This window comes from Salmo salar, chromosome 18, assembly GCF_965601325.2.
Source record: "Salmo salar chromosome 18, fSalSal1, whole genome shotgun sequence".
Taxonomy (NCBI): domain Eukaryota; kingdom Metazoa; phylum Chordata; class Actinopteri; order Salmoniformes; family Salmonidae; genus Salmo; species Salmo salar.
Window position 1 is genome coordinate 37,253,139 of NC_138308.1, and position 20,343 is coordinate 37,273,481.

The 20,343-nt window shown below is 50.2% G+C and overlaps 1 protein-coding gene across 3 annotated transcripts in view; it reads left to right on the top strand.

Moving 5' to 3' along the window:
- Window positions 1-1,559: 1,559 nt before the first annotated feature.
- The window catches only part of LOC145861743 (exportin-1), a 113,499-nt gene continuing 94,715 nt past the window's right edge, over window positions 1,560-20,343 (top strand). Inside the window, exons 1-2 of one of the 3 annotated variants that reach the window (XM_082964949.1) lie at window positions 1,560-1,950; window positions 4,027-4,191. In XM_082964949.1, coding sequence (XP_082821075.1) covers window positions 4,066-4,191 — 126 coding nt within the window. In that variant the 5' untranslated portion in view covers window positions 1,560-1,950; window positions 4,027-4,065. The remainder of the gene's footprint in view (window positions 1,951-4,026; window positions 4,192-20,343) is intronic. The other 2 variants (XM_082964948.1, XM_082964950.1) reach the window with 2 other exon arrangements.

Below are 20,343 nucleotides of genomic sequence, written 5' to 3' on the forward strand. Positions count from 1 at the left end.
TTTGGCCTACCACTTAGGGCTGAGCCGTTGTTGCTCCTAGACGTTTCCACTTTACAATAACAGCACTTACAGTTGACTGGGGCAGCTCTAGCAGGGCAGACATTTGACGAACTGACTTGTTGTAAAGGTGGCATCCTATGACAGTGCCACGTTGAATATCACTGATCTCTGCAGTACGGGCCATTCTACTGCCAATGTTTGTCTATGGAGATTGCATGGCGGTGTGCTCAATATTATACACCTGTCAGCAACGGGTGTAGCTGAAATAGACAAATCCATTAATTTGAAGGGGTGTCCACATACTTTTGGTCATGTAGTGTGCATTGTATAATGGCAATCAAACTTTTGCAGAATAGCATGCAATGACATTGTGCATGGTCTGCTTATTTGATGACCATGTTTGTTTGTATGCAAAAGTATAGAAAATTAAAACCACACACTGATTATTGCACATGTGTAATAGCCATGTAATGATTGAAAATCTATTATTAATGTCTCTCTCTATGATAGCTCAAACCACACTGAGCACATTGAATTTGAGGGTAACAGTGTTGTGTTGCTGGGTAAGGTAGCCTATAGAATAATGAACGTACGTCCTTCTGAAACCTCGCTCTCAATTATGTTAGCGGATGACTTTACTAGTACAGCTTGCCAACACTAAATCCAGTATTTTTCCATCAAGTGGCACGCTGGGTCACGTGACAGTGAGGGTTAAAAAAACGCTGTCATGTTTGCATCCTTTACAGAGCAGCAATGATACTACATATTTGTTTAACTCTCCTAAATTGCAATCTGGACTAATGTTACATGGTCTTTGATGCTAGCGTCATGTTCTGAACTGAAGAGGTACACCACATAGCGTGGACATTTCCCTTCCATGTCATTTTTGTCAACTTGTGCAGTGCGCGGATTCATTGTAACCACTCCCACTCGTGGCTGGTGGAAAATTACCAGCAACAGGCTCACGAGTCAGGCGATTGTATTGTGGACTGTATCTCCTCTACCTAATGTAAACACGTTTCCTCTTTGTATCTCGTGTAGGTTGCACAGCAGATTAGTGAATTGCAATGTCATGATCACAACAAAACAGCGTGATGGTGAGCTGGGTCGATAACGAAATGAAATGCTGTTCTGATAAGTCACACATGATTTTGCAATGGATACAGTGTTAGAAAAATACATTTCTCTAAACGTCAATCAAGTCAAGACTATTGAGCAATACTAGCGACACTTCTCAAGTTGCAAAGTGATTGTAGATTGTAACAAACGCGCACACAATGGCAAAACAATATTGAAAGCACTATTTGCCATTCACGTTAGAGGCATCGAAAAGTCCATTCTGCTTGATCGGAGTCCGCCCTCTTTTTCTGACCACCGGCGGAGCAGTCGCGTGGGTGCTTGGACGGATTTAAGTTGATTGACAATGGAGTTACCCAATAGAGTTAAAGCAACGATGTCCGTAAAAAACAACCCCACCAATGGGAGTGTAAAGTGGGCGTGACGTTAGTCCAAACTTTCCGCGGCGCCATCGGCTGAAAACTAAACCGAGATGGAATCTCCCAGTCTGAACCGGTTTCAACCGGTTATGTGAGTTAGTTGCTTCAACGAGGAGAAGAGGCGCAGGAATACAATCTCTCAAACCGCCCCGCTGCAAAAAAATATTATAGTAAAGAATTAAATTGTAAATCAAGGTTTATTTTATTTCGTAAAATGAATCGGAGTATATTACTGAGCGTGCCGTGATAATAGTTGCGGAATCCACATCTGTGATCCTTATTAACTAGCCATCAATACACATTGTGGAATTGGAGCCAGCTAACGTTTCAGAGATAACAGTAACGTTAGCTAGTCTATTTCTTACTAAACAACAACGATATTGTATATAGCCTTGTAGCTAGCTTCCCTGGGGGGAAAATACAATCTTCTTTCAGTCAGAGGCTTGGACTTTTGGTAGGTAACTCAGGGGTGCAAAGTAGCATTTTACTTGGGGGTAAAAATCTATATTTTAGACTTTCATTTCACTTTTGGAATGTAAAATCCAGAGAGCATCAGTAATAAAGTGTAACTACTAGTTAGGTAAGTAAGTGGTAACGTTGCTGTGTGATGCACTTTACAAGGGATGCTGGTGTGTGAGAAACTCATAGGGTTGGGTGTGAGTGGTGTGTGGTGGTGATAGCAGGCAATGCTGAGGACCGGGGGGACAACAAAATATATAAATTCGTCCACTCATTCCTCAGAAACAGCGACCGAGGTGTGAACGGATGTATTTTGTTGCTAGTTTGCTAACGTTAATTGTGCTAACTTTACCAGTGATGCGCCGTGTTCGTGCGCTGTTTTGAACTGCAAGTTATTTATTATTTTAGTAAGACATAAAAACATTAAGATGCATTAGGGTCATAGCTACTTTTCAAAGTTATTTAAAAAAAAAAAAAAAAAAAAGATCTATTTTGTTAGTCGTGTATTACTTGCAGTAGTTAAGTAGCTCGGTAATAACCGAGGCCAGCCTGCAGTGGGAGGGTTGGGGAGGCGAGTGTCTGGTAGTCAGGGTGATGATAGTTAGCTAGCTATGGAGGACCACACGGTTTCTCTGGTGGAGGAGACTTCCTTTTGTCTTGACATCAACGACAGTCTTATCAATAGCTTGCTACCGAATCACAATTTAGCCAGGGGCAATGCGCTGCTGGTGCTGTGTGTATTTACTATTTTTGATCGAATTGAGATTGTTGAATTTTCCCCCAATTTGTTGAAACGAACTTGTAAACTAGCCTACCTGTATCCAGTTTCGCTAACTTGTTATTGCTTACGAAGTGTTGCAGGTAATGGATAAATGTCACGTGGGCTGTTTACCCCACGTTTTATTGGCGCGTTCAAATCAACTGGGAACTAGTACATTTCCATGTCCGACTTCAGTGTCGGGGAAAAAAACGATTTGAACGTTAATCAAACTCGGGCCTCTTTCTAGAGCTCCGACTTCCCCACCTGAAGATCAAAGACGTCATGATTTGACTTTGTATTTTTCCGTGTCCCCAGTTGTTTTGAACGCGGCATTATATAGACCTGGAACGCACCCAATACCACCTAACGTTATCTACACCGTCACACGGTAGCTATCAACCGAAGTTGGTGGTTGTGTTAAGCGAGATAAACTGATTGATTGCATCGGATGTAAGACGATTAAGCAGCATATTTCAGTATTCTTCTACATTCATCAGTGTTTAAACTGTCAAATTAAGGTGTGTTTGAACTTCAAAATAACCAGGCCTGTCAGGTACCAGATGTAAACAAAGTGACGTCCTGTGGCACGTGGTTCGATTGTGTTCTGGGGGTGGCATGATAATGTGATATTTTCAGTATGTCAGACAAACTTTCATGTTTGTTTATTAAACGATATCAGAAAAAGCTTTTTATGAATTGTCAAAATACAACTGTCAGAATGTTCCTTTATGGAAACGGTATATGCCTGATCTAAACTTAGCTGTCATTGTGTTTTGCTTTTCAGTGTATTTTCTTATTTATAGCTTTGAGTAGTTTGTGTGACAAGATATAACTAATTGGAAAAAGTGAGCAAGGTGCCAGCTCATGTCATGCTTGTTTACTGGTGGAGATGATGATGATGATGATGAGGAGGAGGAGGGGTGTGTAACAGGAGGTTGCTGTGAGGAAGACAGCTCATACTAATGTCTGGAATGGAACGGTATCAAACACATGGTGTTTGATGAGTTCCATATCATTACATTTATTCCTTTGAGCCATCCTCACCAATATAAGGAGCCACCAGCATCCTGTGTGTGAGTGTGACTGACCAGGGATGGGAAGCAGGGAGAGGGGGTTAGGAGAGGTGGTTAGCTGGTTGGAATGCTCCATTCATTCACATGACTTTGCCTGTTGAATGTTTTCTCTGCCTGCCTCTGTCAGTCATAACACTCACTCTCTCTCTCTCTCTCTCTCTCTCTCTCTCTCTCTCTCTCTCTCTCTCTCTCTCTCTCTCTCTCTCACACACTCACACTCACACACACACACACACAGTCTAACCCCCCTCCTTGCTGTCCATCCTTGCAGAGCTCTATGCCAGCAGTTATGACAGTGTTAGCAGACCATGCAGCGCAGCAGCTGCTGGACTTCAGCCAGAAACTAGACATCAACCTGTTGGACAACGTGGTCAACTGTCTGTACCACGGGGTCGGAACACAGGTAAGTAGTACTGGCACTTGACCTTTTCCCCCCTTACTACCACTGACTTTCCCCCCTTACTACCACTGACTTCCCCCCTTACTACCACTGACTTCCCCCCTTACTACCACTGACTTCCCCCCTTACTACCACTGACTTCCCCCCTTACTACCACTGACTTCCCCCCTTACTACCACTGACTTTCCCCCCTTACTACCACTGACTTCCCCCCTTACTACCACTGACTTCCCCCCTTACTACCACTGACTTCCCCCCTTACTACCACTGACTTTCCCCCCTTACTACCACTGACTTTCCCCCCTTACTACCACTGACTTCCCCCCCTTACTACCACTGACTTTCCCCCCTTACTACCACTGACTTCCCCCCCTTACTACCACTGACTTTCCCCCCTTACTACCACTGACTTCCCCCCTTACTACCACTGACTTCCCCCTTACTACCACTGACTTTACCCCCTTACTACCACTGACTTCCCCCCCTTACTACCAGTGACTTTCCCCCTTACTACCACTGACTTCCCCCCTTACTACCACTGACTTCCCCCCTTACTACCACTGACTTCCCCCCTTACTACCACTGACTTTACCCCTTACTACTACTGACTTCCCCCCTTACTACCACTGACTTCCCCCCTTACTACCACTGACTTTCCCCCCTTACTACCACTGACTTTCCCACCTTACTACCACTGACTTTACCCCCTTACTACCACTGACTTTCCCCCTTACTACCACTGACTTCCCCCCTTACTACCACTGACTTTACCCCTTACTACTACTGACTTCCCCCCTTACTACCACTGACTTCCCCCCTTACTACCACTGACTTCCCCCCCTTACTACCACTGACTTTACCCCTTACTACCACTGACTTTCCCCCCTTACTACCACTGACTTTACCCCTTACTACCACTGACTTTCCCCCTTACTACCACTGACTTTCCCCCCTTACTACCACTGACTTTACCCCTTACTACTACTGACTTCCCCCCTTACTACCACTGACTTCCCCCCTTACTACCACTGACTTTCCCCCCTTACTACCACTGACTTTCCCCCCTTACTACCACTGACTTTACCCCTTACTACTACTGACTTCCCCCCATACTACCACTGACTTCCCCCCTTACTACCACTGACTTTCCCCCCTTACTACCACTGACTTTCCCCCCTTACTACCACTGACTTTCCCCCCTTACTACCACTGACTTTCCCCCCTTACTACCACTGACTTTCCCCCCTTACTACCACTGACTTCCCCCCTTACTACCACTGACTTTCCCCCCTTACTACCACTGACTTTCCCCCTTACTACCACTGACTTTCCCCCCTTACTACCACTGACTTTACCCCTTACTACTACTGACTTCCCCCCTTACTACCACTGACTTCCCCCCTTACTACCACTGACTTTCCCCCCTTACTACCACTGACTTTCCCCCCTTACTACCACTGACTTCCCCCCTTACTACCACTGACTTCCCCCCTTACTACCACTGACTTCCCCCTTACTACCACTGACTTTACCCCCTTACTACCACTGACTTTCCCCCTTACTACCACTGACTTTCCCCCTTACTACCACTGACTTCCCCCCTTACTACCACTGACTTTCCCCCCTTACTACCACTGACTTTACCCCTTACTACTACTGACTTGCCCCCTTACTACCACTGACTTTCCCCCTTACTACCACTGACTTTCCCCCCTTACTACCACTGACTTTCCCCCTTACTACCACTGACTTTCCCCCCTTACTACCACTGACTTTACCCCTTACTACTACTGACTTCCCCCCTTACTACCACTGACTTCCCCCCTTACTACCACTGACTTTCCCCCCTTACTACCACTGACTTTCCCCCCTTACTACCACTGACTTTCCCCCCTTACTACCACTGACTTTACCCCTTACTACCACTGACTTCCCCCCTTACTACTACTGACTTCCCCCCTTACTACCACTGACTTCCCCCCTTACTACCACTGACTTTCCCCCCTTACTACCACTGACTTTCCCCCCTTACTGCCACTGACTTTCCCCCCTTACTACCACTGACTTTCCCCCCTTACTACCACTGACTTTCCCCCCTTACTACCACTGACTTCCCCCCTTACTACCACTGACTTTCCCCCCTTACTACCACTGACTTTCCCCCCTTACTACCACTGACTTCCCCCCTTACTACCACTGACTTCCCCCCCTTACTACCACTGACTTTACCCCTTACTACCACTGACTTTCCCCCCTTACTACCACTGACTTTACCCCTTACTACCACTGACTTTCCCCCTTACTACCACTGACTTTCCCCCCTTACTACCACTGACTTTACCCCTTACTACTACTGACTTCCCCCCTTACTACCACTGACTTTCCCCCTTACTACCACTGACTTTCCCCCCTTACTACCACTGACTTTCCCCCTTACTACCACTGACTTTCCCCCCTTACTACCACTGACTTCACCCCTTACTACTACTGACTTCCCCCCTTACTACCACTGACTTCCCCCCTTACTACCACTGACTTTCCCCCCTTACTACCACTGACTTTCCCCCCTTACTACCACTGACTTTCCCCCCTTACTACCACTGACTTTACCCCTTACTACCACTGACTTCCCCCCTTACTACTACTGACTTCCCCCCTTACTACCACTGACTTCCCCCCTTACTACCACTGACTTTCCCCCCTTACTACCACTGACTTTCCCCCCTTACTGCCACTGACTTTCCCCCCTTAGTACCACTGACTTTCCCCCCTTACTACCACTGACCTTCCCCCCTTACTACCACTGACTTCCCCCCTTACTACCACTGACTTTCCCCCCTTACTACCACTGACTTTCCCCCCTTACTACCACTGACTTCCCCCTTACTACCACTGACTTTCCCCCCTTACTACCACTGACTTTCCCCCCTTACTACCACTGACTTTCCCCCCTTACTACCACTGACTTCCCCCTTACTACCACTGACTTTCCCCCCTTACTACCACTGACTTTCCCCCCTTACTACCACTGACTTTCCCCCCTTACTACCACTGACTTTCCCCCCTTACTACCACTGACTTCCCCCCTTACTACCACTGACTTTCCCCCCTTACTACCACTGACTTTCCCCCCTTACTACCACTGACTTTCCCCCCTTACTACCACTGACTTTCCCCCCTTACTACCACTGACTTTACCCCCTTACTACCACTGACTTTACCCCCTTACTACCACTGACTTTACCCCCTTACTACCACTGACTTTCCCCCCTTACTACCACTGACTTTACCCCCTTACTACCACTGACTTTCCCCCCTTACTACCACTGACTTTCCCCCCTTACTACCACTGACTTCCCCCCTTACTACCACTGACTTCCCCCCTTACTACCACTGACTTTCCCCCCTTACTACCACTGACTTTCCCCCCTTACTACCACTGACTTTACCCCCTTACTACCACTGACTTTACCCCTTACTACCACTGACTTCCCCCCCTTACTACCACCTTCCCCCCTTACTACCACTGACTTTCCCCCCTTACTACCACTGACTTTCCCCCCTTACTACCACTGACTTTCCCCCCTTACTACCACTGACTTTCCCCCCTTACTACCACTGACTTTACCCCTTACTACCACTGACTTTCCCCCCTTACTACCACTGACTTTCCCCCCTTACTACCACTGACTTTCCCCCCTTACTACCACTGACTTTCCCCCCTTACTACCACTGACTTTCCCCCCTTACTACCACTGACTTCCCCCTTACTACCACTGACTTTCCCCCCTTACTACCACTGACTTTCCCCCTTACTACCACTGACTTCCCCCCTTACTACCACTGACTTTCCCCCCTTACTACCACTGACTTTCCCCCCTTACTACCACTGACTTCCCCCCTTACTTCCACTGACTTCCCCCCTTACTACCACTGACTTCCCCCCTTACTACCACTGACTTCCCCCTTACTACCACCTTCCCCCCTTACTACCACTGACTTCCCCCCTTACTACCACTGACTTTCCCCCCTTACTACCACTGACTTTCCCCCCTTACTACCACTGACTTTCCCCCCTTACTACCACCTTCCCCCCTTACTACCACTGACTTTACCCCCTTACTACCACTGACTTTCCCCCCTTACTACCACCTTCCCCCCTTACTACCACTGACTTTACCCCCTTACTACCACTGACTTTCCCCCCTTACTACCACTGACTTTCCCCCCTTACTACCACTGACTTTACCCCCTTACTACCACTGACTTTCCCCCCTTACTACCACTGACTTTACCCCCTTACTACCACTGACTTTCCCCCCTTACTACCACTGACTTTACCCCCTTACTACCACTGACTTTCCCCCCTTACTACCACTGACTTTCCCCCCTTACTACCACTGACTTCCCCCCTTACTACCACTGACTTCCCCCCTTACTACCACTGACTTCCCCCCTTACTACCACTGACTTCCCCCCTTACTACCACTGACTTTCCCCCCTTACTACCACTGACTTTCCCCCCTTACTACCACTGACTTTCCCCCCTTACTACCACTGACTTCCCCCCTTACTACCACTGACTTTACCCCCTTACTACCACTGACTTTCCCCCCTTACTACCACTGACTTTCCCCCCTTACTACCACTGACTTTACCCCTTACTACCACTGACTTTCCCCCCTTACTACCACTGACTTCCCCCCTTACTACCACTGACTTTCCCCCCTTACTACCACTGACTTCCCCCCTTACTACCACTGACTTTCCCCCCTTACTACCACTGACTTTACCCCTTACTACCACTGACTTTCCCCCCTTACTACCACTGACTTTCCCCCCTTACTACCACTGACTTTCCCCCTTACTACCACTGACTTTCCCCCCTTACTACCACTGACTTCCCCCCCTTACTACCACCTTCCCCCCTTACTACCACTGACTTTCCCCCCTTACTACCACTGACTTTCCCCCCTTACTACCACTGACTTTCCCCCCTTACTACCACTGACTTCCCCCCTTACTACCACTGACTTTCCCCCCTTACTACCACTGACTTTCCCCCCTTACTACCACTGACTTTACCCCCTTACTACCACTGACTTTCCCCCCTTACTACCACTGACTTTACCCCCTTACTACCACTGACTTTCCCCCCTTACTACCACTGACTTTACCCCCTTACTACCACTGACTTTCCCCCCTTACTACCACTGACTTTCCCCCCTTACTACCACTGACTTCCCCCCTTACTACCACTGACTTCCCCCCTTACTACCACTGACTTTCCCCCCTTACTACCACTGACTTTCCCCCCTTACTACCACTGACTTTACCCCCTTACTACCACTGACTTTACCCCTTACTACCACTGACTTCCCCCCCTTACTACCACCTTCCCCCCTTACTACCACTGACTTTCCCCCCTTACTACCACTGACTTTCCCCCCTTACTACCACTGACTTTCCCCCCTTACTACCACTGACTTTCCCCCCTTACTACCACTGACTTTCCCCCCTTACTACCACTGACTTTCCCCCCTTACTACCACTGACTTTCCCCCCTTACTACCACTGACTTTACCCCCTTACTACCACTGACTTTACCCCCTTACTACCACTGACTTTTCCCCCTTACTACCACTGACTTTCCCCCCTTACTACCACTGACTTTACCCCCTTACTACCACTGACTTTCCCCCCTTACTACCACTGACTTTCCCCCCTTACTACCACTGACTTCCCCCTTACTACCACTGACTTTCCCCCCTTACTACCACTGACTTTCCCCCCTTACTACCACTGACTTTCCCCCCTTACTACCACTGACTTCCCCCCTTACTACCACTGACTTTCCCCCCTTACTACCACTGACTTTCCCCCCTTACTACCACTGACTTTCCCCCCTTACTACCACTGACTTTCCCCCCTTACTACCACTGACTTTACCCCCTTACTACCACTGACTTTACCCCCTTACTACCACTGACTTTACCCCCTTACTACCACTGACTTTCCCCCCTTACTACCACTGACTTTACCCCCTTACTACCACTGACTTTCCCCCCTTACTACCACTGACTTTCCCCCCTTACTACCACTGACTTCCCCCCTTACTACCACTGACTTCCCCCCTTACTACCACTGACTTTCCCCCCTTACTACCACTGACTTTCCCCCCTTACTACCACTGACTTTACCCCCTTACTACCACTGACTTTACCCCTTACTACCACTGACTTCCCCCCCTTACTACCACCTTCCCCCCTTACTACCACTGACTTTCCCCCCTTACTACCACTGACTTTCCCCCCTTACTACCACTGACTTTCCCCCCTTACTACCACTGACTTTCCCCCCTTACTACCACTGACTTTACCCCTTACTACCACTGACTTTCCCCCCTTACTACCACTGACTTTCCCCCCTTACTACCACTGACTTTCCCCCCTTACTACCACTGACTTTCCCCCCTTACTACCACTGACTTTCCCCCCTTACTACCACTGACTTCCCCCTTACTACCACTGACTTTCCCCCCTTACTACCACTGACTTTCCCCCTTACTACCACTGACTTCCCCCCTTACTACCACTGACTTTCCCCCCTTACTACCACTGACTTTCCCCCCTTACTACCACTGACTTCCCCCCTTACTTCCACTGACTTCCCCCCTTACTACCACTGACTTCCCCCCTTACTACCACTGACTTCCCCCCTTACTACCACCTTCCCCCCTTACTACCACTGACTTCCCCCCTTACTACCACTGACTTTCCCCCCTTACTACCACTGACTTTCCCCCCTTACTACCACTGACTTTCCCCCCTTACTACCACCTTCCCCCCTTACTACCACTGACTTTACCCCCTTACTACCACTGACTTTCCCCCCTTACTACCACCTTCCCCCCTTACTACCACTGACTTTACCCCCTTACTACCACTGACTTTCCCCCCTTACTACCACTGACTTTCCCCCCTTACTACCACTGACTTTACCCCCTTACTACCACTGACTTTCCCCCCTTACTACCACTGACTTTACCCCCTTACTACCACTGACTTTCCCCCCTTACTACCACTGACTTTACCCCCTTACTACCACTGACTTTCCCCCCTTACTACCACTGACTTTCCCCCCTTACTACCACTGACTTCCCCCCTTACTACCACTGACTTCCCCCCTTACTACCACTGACTTCCCCCCTTACTACCACTGACTTCCCCCCTTACTACCACTGACTTTCCCCCCTTACTACCACTGACTTTCCCCCCTTACTACCACTGACTTTCCCCCCTTACTACCACTGACTTCCCCCCTTACTACCACTGACTTTACCCCCTTACTACCACTGACTTTCCCCCCTTACTACCACTGACTTTCCCCCCTTACTACCACTGACTTTACCCCTTACTACCACTGAATTTCCCCCCTTACTACCACTGACTTCCCCCCTTACTACCACTGACTTTCCCCCCTTACTACCACTGACTTCCCCCCTTACTACCACTGACTTTCCCCCCTTACTACCACTGACTTTACCCCTTACTACCACTGACTTTCCCCCCTTACTACCACTGACTTCCCCCCTTACTACCACTGACTTTCCCCCCTTACTACCACTGACTTTCCCCCCTTACTACCACTGACTTTCCCCCCTTACTACCACTGACTTCCCCCTTACTACCACTGACTTCCCCCCTTACTACCACTGACTTCCCCCCTTACTACCACTGACTTCCCCCCTTACTACCACTGACTTTCCCCCTTACTACCACTGACTTTCCCCCCTTACTACCACTGACTTTCCCCCCTTACTACCACTGACTTCCCCCCTTACTACCACTGACTTTCCCCCCTTACTACCACTGACTTTCCCCCTTACTACCACTGACTTTCCCCCCTTACTACCACTGACTTCCCCCCCTTACTACCACCTTCCCCCCTTACTACCACTGACTTTCCCCCCTTACTACCACTGACTTTCCCCCCTTACTACCACTGACTTTCCCCCCTTACTACCACTGACTTCCCCCCTTACTACCACTGACTTTCCCCCCTTACTACCACTGACTTTCCCCCCTTACTACCACTGACTTTACCCCCTTACTACCACTGACTTTCCCCCCTTACTACCACTGACTTTCCCCCCTTACTACCACTGACTTTCCCCCCTTACTACCACTGACTTTCCCCCCTTACTACCACTGACTTTCCCCCCTTACTACCACTGACTTTCCCCCCTTACTACCACTGACTTCCCCCCTTACTACCACTGACTTTCCCCCCTTACTACCACTGACTTTCCCCCCTTACTACCACTGACTTTCCCCCCTTACTACCACTGACTTTACCCCCCTTACTACCACTGACTTCCCCCCTTACTACCACGCTTCCCCCCTTACTACCACTGACTTTCCCCCCTTACTACCACTGACTTTCCCCCCTTACTACCACTGACTTTCCCCCCTTACTACCACTGACTTTCCCCCCTTACTACCACTGACTTTCCCCCCTTACTACCACTGACTTTCCCCCCTTACTACCACTGACTTTCCCCCCTTACTACCACTGACTTTCCCCCCTTACTACCACTGACTTTCCCCCCTTACTACCACTGACTTTCCCCCCTTACTACCACTGACTTTCCCCCCTTACTACCACTGACTTTCCCCCCTTACTACCACTGACTTTCCCCCCTTACTACCACTGACTTTCCCCCCTTACTACCACTGACTTTCCCCCCTTACTACCACTGACTTTCCCCCTTACTACCACTGACTTTCCCCCCTTACTACCACTGACTTTCCCCCCTTACTACCACTGACTTTCCCCCCTTACTACCACTGACTTTCCCCCCTTACTACCACTGACTTTCCCCCCTTACTACCACTGACTTTCCCCCCTTACTACCACTGACTTCCCCCCTTACTACCACTGACTTCCCCCCTTACTACCACTGACTTCCCCCCTTACTACCACTGACTTTCCCCCCTTACTACCACTGACTTTCCCCCCTTACTACCACTGACTTCCCCCCTTACTACCACTGACTTTCCCCCCTTACTACCACTGACTTTCCCCCCTTACTACCACTGACTTTCCCCCCTTACTACCACTGACTTCCCCCCTTACTACCACTGACTTTCCCCCCTTACTACCACTGACTTTCCCCCTTACTACCACTGACTTTCCCCCTTACTACCACTGACTTTACCCCCCTTACTACCACTGACTTTCCCCCCTTACTACCACTGACTTTCCCCCCTTACTACCACTGACTTTACCCCCTTACTACCACTGACTTTCCCCCCTTACTACCACTGACTTTCCCCCCTTACTACCACTGACTTTCCCCCCTTACTACCACTGACTTTCCCCCCTTACTACCACTGACTTTCCCCCCTTACTACCACTGACTTTCCCCCCTTACTACCACTGACTTCCCCCCTTACTACCACTGACTTCCCCCCTTACTACCACTGACTTCCCCCCTTACTACCACTGACTTTCCCCCCTTACTACCACTGACTTTCCCCCCTTACTACCACTGACTTTCCCCCCTTACTACCACTGACTTCCCCCTTACTACCACTGACTTTCCCCCCTTACTACCACTGACTTCCCCCCTTACTACCACTGACTTTCCCCCCTTACTACCACTGACTTCCCCCTTACTACCACCTTCCCCCCTTACTACCACTGACTTTCCCCCCTTACTACCACTGACTTTCCCCCCTTACTACCACTGACTTTCCCCCCTTACTACCACTGACTTCCCCCCTTACTACCACTGACTTCCCCCCTTACTACCACTGACTTCCCCCCTTACTACCACTGACTTTCCCCCTTACTACCACTGACTTTCCCCCCTTACTACCACTGACTTTCCCCCCTTACTACCACTGACTTCCCCCCTTACTACCACTGACTTTCCCCCCTTACTACCACTGACTTTCCCCCCTTACTACCACTGACTTTCCCCCTTACTACCACTGACTTTCCCCCCTTACTACCACTGACTTTCCCCCCTTACTACCACTGACTTCCCCCCTTACTACCACTGACTTCCCCCTTACTACCACTGACTTTCCCCCTTACTACCACTGACTTTCCCCCCTTACTACCACTGACTTCCCCCCTTACTACCACTGACTTTCCCCCCTTACTACCACTGACTTTCCCCCCTTACTACCACTGACTTTCCCCCCTTACTACCACTGACTTCCCCCTTACTACCACTGACTTCCCCCCTTACTACCACTGACTTCCCCCCTTACTACCACTGACTTCCCCCCTTACTACCACTGACTTCCCCCCTTACTACCACTGACTTTCCCCCCTTACTACCACTGACTTTCCCCCCTTACTACCACTGACTTTCCCCCCTTACTACCACTGACTTCCCCCCTTACTACCACTGACTTTCCCCCCTTACTACCACTGACTTTCCCCCCTTACTACCACTGACTTCCCCCCCTTACTACCACTGACTTCCCCCCTTACTACCACTGACTTCCCCCCTTACTACCACTGACTTCCCCCCTTACTACCACTGACTTCCCCCCTTACTACCACTGACTTCCCCCCTTACTACCACTGACTTCCCCCCTTACTACCACTGACTTCCCCCCTTACTACCACTGACTTTCCCCCTTACTACCACTGACTTTCCCCCCTTACTACCACTGACTTCCCCCCTTACTACCACTGACTTTCCCCCTTACTACCACTGACTTTCCCCCCTTACTACCACTGACTTTCCCCCCTTACTACCACTGACTTCCCCCCTTACTACCACTGACTTCCCCCCTTACTACCACTGACTTTCCCCCCTTACTACCACTGACTTTCCCCCCTTACTACCACTGACTTTCCCCCCTTACTACCACTGACTTCCCCCCTTACTACCACTGACTTTCCCCCCTTACTACCACTGACTTTCCCCCCTTACTACCACTGACTTTCCCCCCTTACTACCACTGACTTTCCCCCCTTACTACCACTGACTTTCCCCCCTTACTACCACTGACTTTCCCCCCTTACTACCACTGACTTTCCCCCCTTACTACCACTGACTTTCCCCCCTTACTACCACTGACTTCCCCCCTTACTACCACTGACTTCCCCCCTTACTACCACTGACTTCCCCCCTTACTACCACTGACTTCCCCCCTTACTACCACTGACTTTCCCCCCTTACTACCACTGACTTCCCCCCTTACTACCACTGACTTTCCCCCTTACTACCACTGACTTCCCCCCTTACTACCACTGACTTTCCCCCCTTACTACCACTGACTTTCCCCCCTTACTACCACTGACTTTCCCCCCTTACTACCACTGACTTTCCCCCCTTACTACCACTGACTTTCCCCCCTTACTACCACTGACTTCCCCCCTTACTACCACTGACTTTCCCCCCTTACTACCACTGACTTTCCCCCCTTACTACCACTGACTTTCCCCCCTTACTACCACTGACTTCCCCCCTTACTACCACTGACTTCCCCCCTTACTACCACTGACTTCCCCCCTTACTACCACTGACTTCCCCCCTTACTACCACTGACTTTCCCCCCTTACTACCACTGACTTCCCCCCTTACTACCACTGACTTTCCCCCCTTACTACCACTGACTTTCCCCCCTTACTACCACTGACTTTCCCCCCTTACTACCACTGACTTTCCCCCCTTACTACCACTGACTTTCCCCCCTTACTACCACTGACTTTCCCCCTTACTACCACTGACTTCCCCCCTTACTACCACTGACTTCCCCCCTTACTACCACTGACTTTCCCCCCTTACTACCACTGACTTCCCCCCTTACTACCACTGACTTTCCCCCCTTACTACCACTGACTTTCCCCCTTACTACCACTGACTTTCCCCCCTTACTACCACTGACTTCCCCCCTTACTACCACTGACTTTCCCCCCTTACTACCACTGACTTTCCCCCCTTACTACCACTGACTTTCCCCCCTTACTACCACTGACTTTCCCCCTTACTACCACTGACTTTCCCCCCTTACTACCACTGACTTCCCCCCTTACTACCACTGACTTCCCCCCTTACTACCACTGACTTTCCCCCTTACTACCACTGACTTTCCCCCCTTACTACCACTGACTTTCCCCCTTACTACCACTGACTTTCCCCCCTTACTACCACTGACTTCCCCCCTTACTACCACTGACTTCCCCCCTTACTACCACTGACTTCCCCCCTTACTACCACTGACTTTCCCCCCTTACTACCACTGACTTTCCCCCTTACTACCACTGACTTCCCCCCTTACTACCACTGACTTCCCCCCTTACTACCACTGACTTTCCCCCCTTACTACCACTGACTTCCCCCCTTACTACCACTGACTTTCCCCCCTTACTACCACTGACTTTCCCCCCTTACTACCACTGACTTTCCCCCCTTACTACCACTGACTTCCCCCCTTACTACCACTGACTTTCCCCCCTTACTACCACTGACTTTCCCCCTTACTACCACTGACTTTCCCCCCTTACTACCACTGACTTTCCCCCCTTACTACCACTGACTTTCCCCCCTTACTACCACCTTCCCCCCTTACTACCACTGACTTTACCCCCTTACTACCACTGACTTTCCCCCCTTACTACCACTGACTTTCCCCCCTTACTACCACTGACTTTCCCCCCTTACTACCACTGACTTTCCCCCCTTACTACCACTGACTTTCCCCCCCTACCACTGACTTTCCCCCCTTACTACCACTGACTTTCCCCCCTTACTACCACTGACTTTCCCCCTTACTACCACTGACTTTCCCCCCTTACTACCACTGACTTCCCCCCTTACTACCACTGACTTTCCCCCCTTACTACCACTGACTTTCCCCCTTACTACCACTGACTTTCCCCCCTTACTACCACTGACTTCCCCCCTTACTACCACTGACTTTCCCCCCTTACTACCACTGACTTTCCCCCCTTACTACCACTGACTTTCCCCCCTTACTACCACTGACTTTCCCCCCTTACTACCACTGACTTTCCCCCCTTACTACCACTGACTTTCCCCCCTTACTACCACTGACTTTCCCCCCTTACTACCACTGACTTTCCCCCCTTACTACCACTGACTTTCCCCCCTTACTACCACTGACTTCCCCCCTTACTACCACTGACTTCCCCCCTTACTACCACTGACTTTCCCCCCTTACTACCACTGACTTCCCCCCTTACTACCACTGACTTTCCCCCTTACTACCACTGACTTTCCCCCCTTACTACCACTGACTTTCCCCCCTTACTACCACTGACTTCCCCCCTTACTACCACTGACTTTCCCCCCTTACTACCACTGACTTCCCCCCTTACTACCACTGACTTTCCCCCCTTACTACCACTGACTTTCCCCCCTTACTACCACTGACTTTCCCCCCTTACTACCACTGACTTTCCCCCCTTACTACCACTGACTTTCCCCCCTTACTACCACTGACTTTCCCCCCTTACTACCACTGACTTTCCCCCCTTACTACCACTGACTTTCCCCCCTTACTACCACTGACTTCCCCCCTTACTACCACTGACTTCCCCCCTTACTACCACTGACTTCCCCCCTTACTACCACTGACTTCCCCCCTTACTACCACTGACTTTCCCCCCTTACTACCACTGACTTCCCCCCTTACTACCACTGACTTCCCCCCTTACTACCACTGACTTCCCCCCTTACTACCACTGACTTTCCCCCCTTACTACCACTGACTTTCCCCCCTTACTACCACTGACTTTCCCCCCTTACTACCACTGACTTTCCCCCCTTACTACCACTGACTTTCCCCCCTTACTACCACTGACTTTCCCCCCTTACTACCACTGACTTTCCCCCCTTACTACCACTGACTTTCCCCCCTTACTACCACTGACTTTCCCCCCTTACTACCACTGACTTTCCCCCCTTACTACCACTGACTTTCCCCCCTTACTACCACTGACTTTCCCCCCTTACTACCACTGACTTTCCCCCCTTACTACCACTGACTTTCCCCCCTTACTACCACTGACTTTCCCCCCTTACTACCACTGACTTTCCCCCCTTACTACCACTGACTTCCCCCCTTACTACCACTGACTTTCCCCCCTTACTACCACTGACTTTCCCCCCTTACTACCACTGACTTTCCCCCTTACTACCACTGACTTCCCCCCTTACTACCACTGACTTTCCCCCCTTACTACCACTGACTTTCCCCCCTTACTACCACTGACTTTCCCCCCTTACTACCACTGACTTTCCCCCCTTACTACCACTGACTTTCCCCCCTTACTACCACTGACTTTCCCCCCTTACTACCACTGACTTTCCCCCCTTACTACCACTGACTTTCCCCCCTTACTACCACTGACTTTCCCCCCTTACTACCACTGACTTTCCCCCTTACTACCACTGACTTTCCCCCTTACTACCACTGACTTTCCCCCCTTACTACCACTGACTTTCCCCCCTTACTACCACTGACTTTCCCCCCTTACTACCACTGACTTCCCCCCTTACTACCACTGACTTTCCCCCCTTACTACCACTGACTTTCCCCCCTACTACCCCTACCACTGACTTTCCCCCCTTACTACCACTGACTTTCCCCCCTTACTACCACTGACTTCCCCCCTTACTACCACTGACTTTCCCCCCTTACTACCACTGACTTTCCCCCCTTACTACCACTGACTTTCCCCCCTTACTACCACTGACTTCCCCCCTTACTACCACTGACTTCCCCCCTTACTACCACTGACTTCCCCCCTTACTACCACTGACTTCCCCCCTTACTACCACTGACTTCCCCCCTTACTACCACTGACTTCCCCCCTTACTACCACTGACTTTCCCCCCTTACTACCACTGACTTTCCCCCCTTACTACCACTGACTTTCCCCCCTTACTACCACCTTCCCCCCTTACTACCACTGACTTTACCCCCTTACTACCACTGACTTTCTTCCCCCTTACTACCACTGACTTCCCCCCTTACTACCACTGACTTCCCCCCTTACTACCACTGACTTTCCCCCCTTACTACCACTGACTTTCCCCCCTTACTACCACTGACTTTACCCCCTTACTACCACTGACTTTCCCCCCTTACTACCACTGACTTTCCCCCCTTACTACCACTGACTTTCCCCCCTTACTACCACTGACTTTCCCCCCTTACTACCACTGACTTTCCCCCCTTACTACCACTGACTTTCCCCCTTACTACCACTGACTTCCCCCCTTACTACCACTGACTTTCCCCCCTTACTACCACTGACTTTCCCCCTTACTACCACTGACTTTCCCCCTTACTACCACTGACTTTACCCCCTTCTTACTACCACTGACTTTCCCCCCTTACTACCACTGACTTTCCCCCCTTACTACCACTGACTTTCCCCCCTTACTACCACTGACTTTCCCCCCTTACTACCACTGACTTTCCCCCCTTACTACCACTGACTTTCCCCCCTTACTACCACTGACTTTCCCCCCTTACTACCACTGACTTCCCCCCTTACTACCACTGACTTTCCCCCTTACTACCACTGACTTCCCCCCTTACTACCACTGACTTTCCCCCCTTACTACCACTGACTTTCCCCCCTTACTACCACTGACTTTCCCCCCTTACTACCACTGACTTTCCCTACCACTGACTTTACCCCTTACTACCACTGACTTTCCCCCCTTACTACCACTGACTTCCCCCCTTACTACCACTGACTTTCCCCCCTTACTACCACTGACTTCCCCCCTTACTACCACTGACTTTCCCCCCTTACTACCACTGACTTTACCCCTTACTACCACTGACTTTCCCCCCTTACTACCACTGACTTCCCCCCTTACTACCACTGACTTTCCCCCCTTACTACCACTGACTTTCCCCCCTTACTACCACTGACTTTCCCCCCTTACTACCACTGACTTCCCCCTTACTACCACTGACTTCCCCCCTTACTACCACTGACTTCCCCCCTTACTACCACTGACTTCCCCCTTACTACCACTGACTTCCTACCACTGACTTCCCCCCTTACTACCACTGACTTTCCCCCTTACTACCACTGACTTTCCCCCCTTACTACCACTGACTTTCCCCCCTTACTACCACTGAC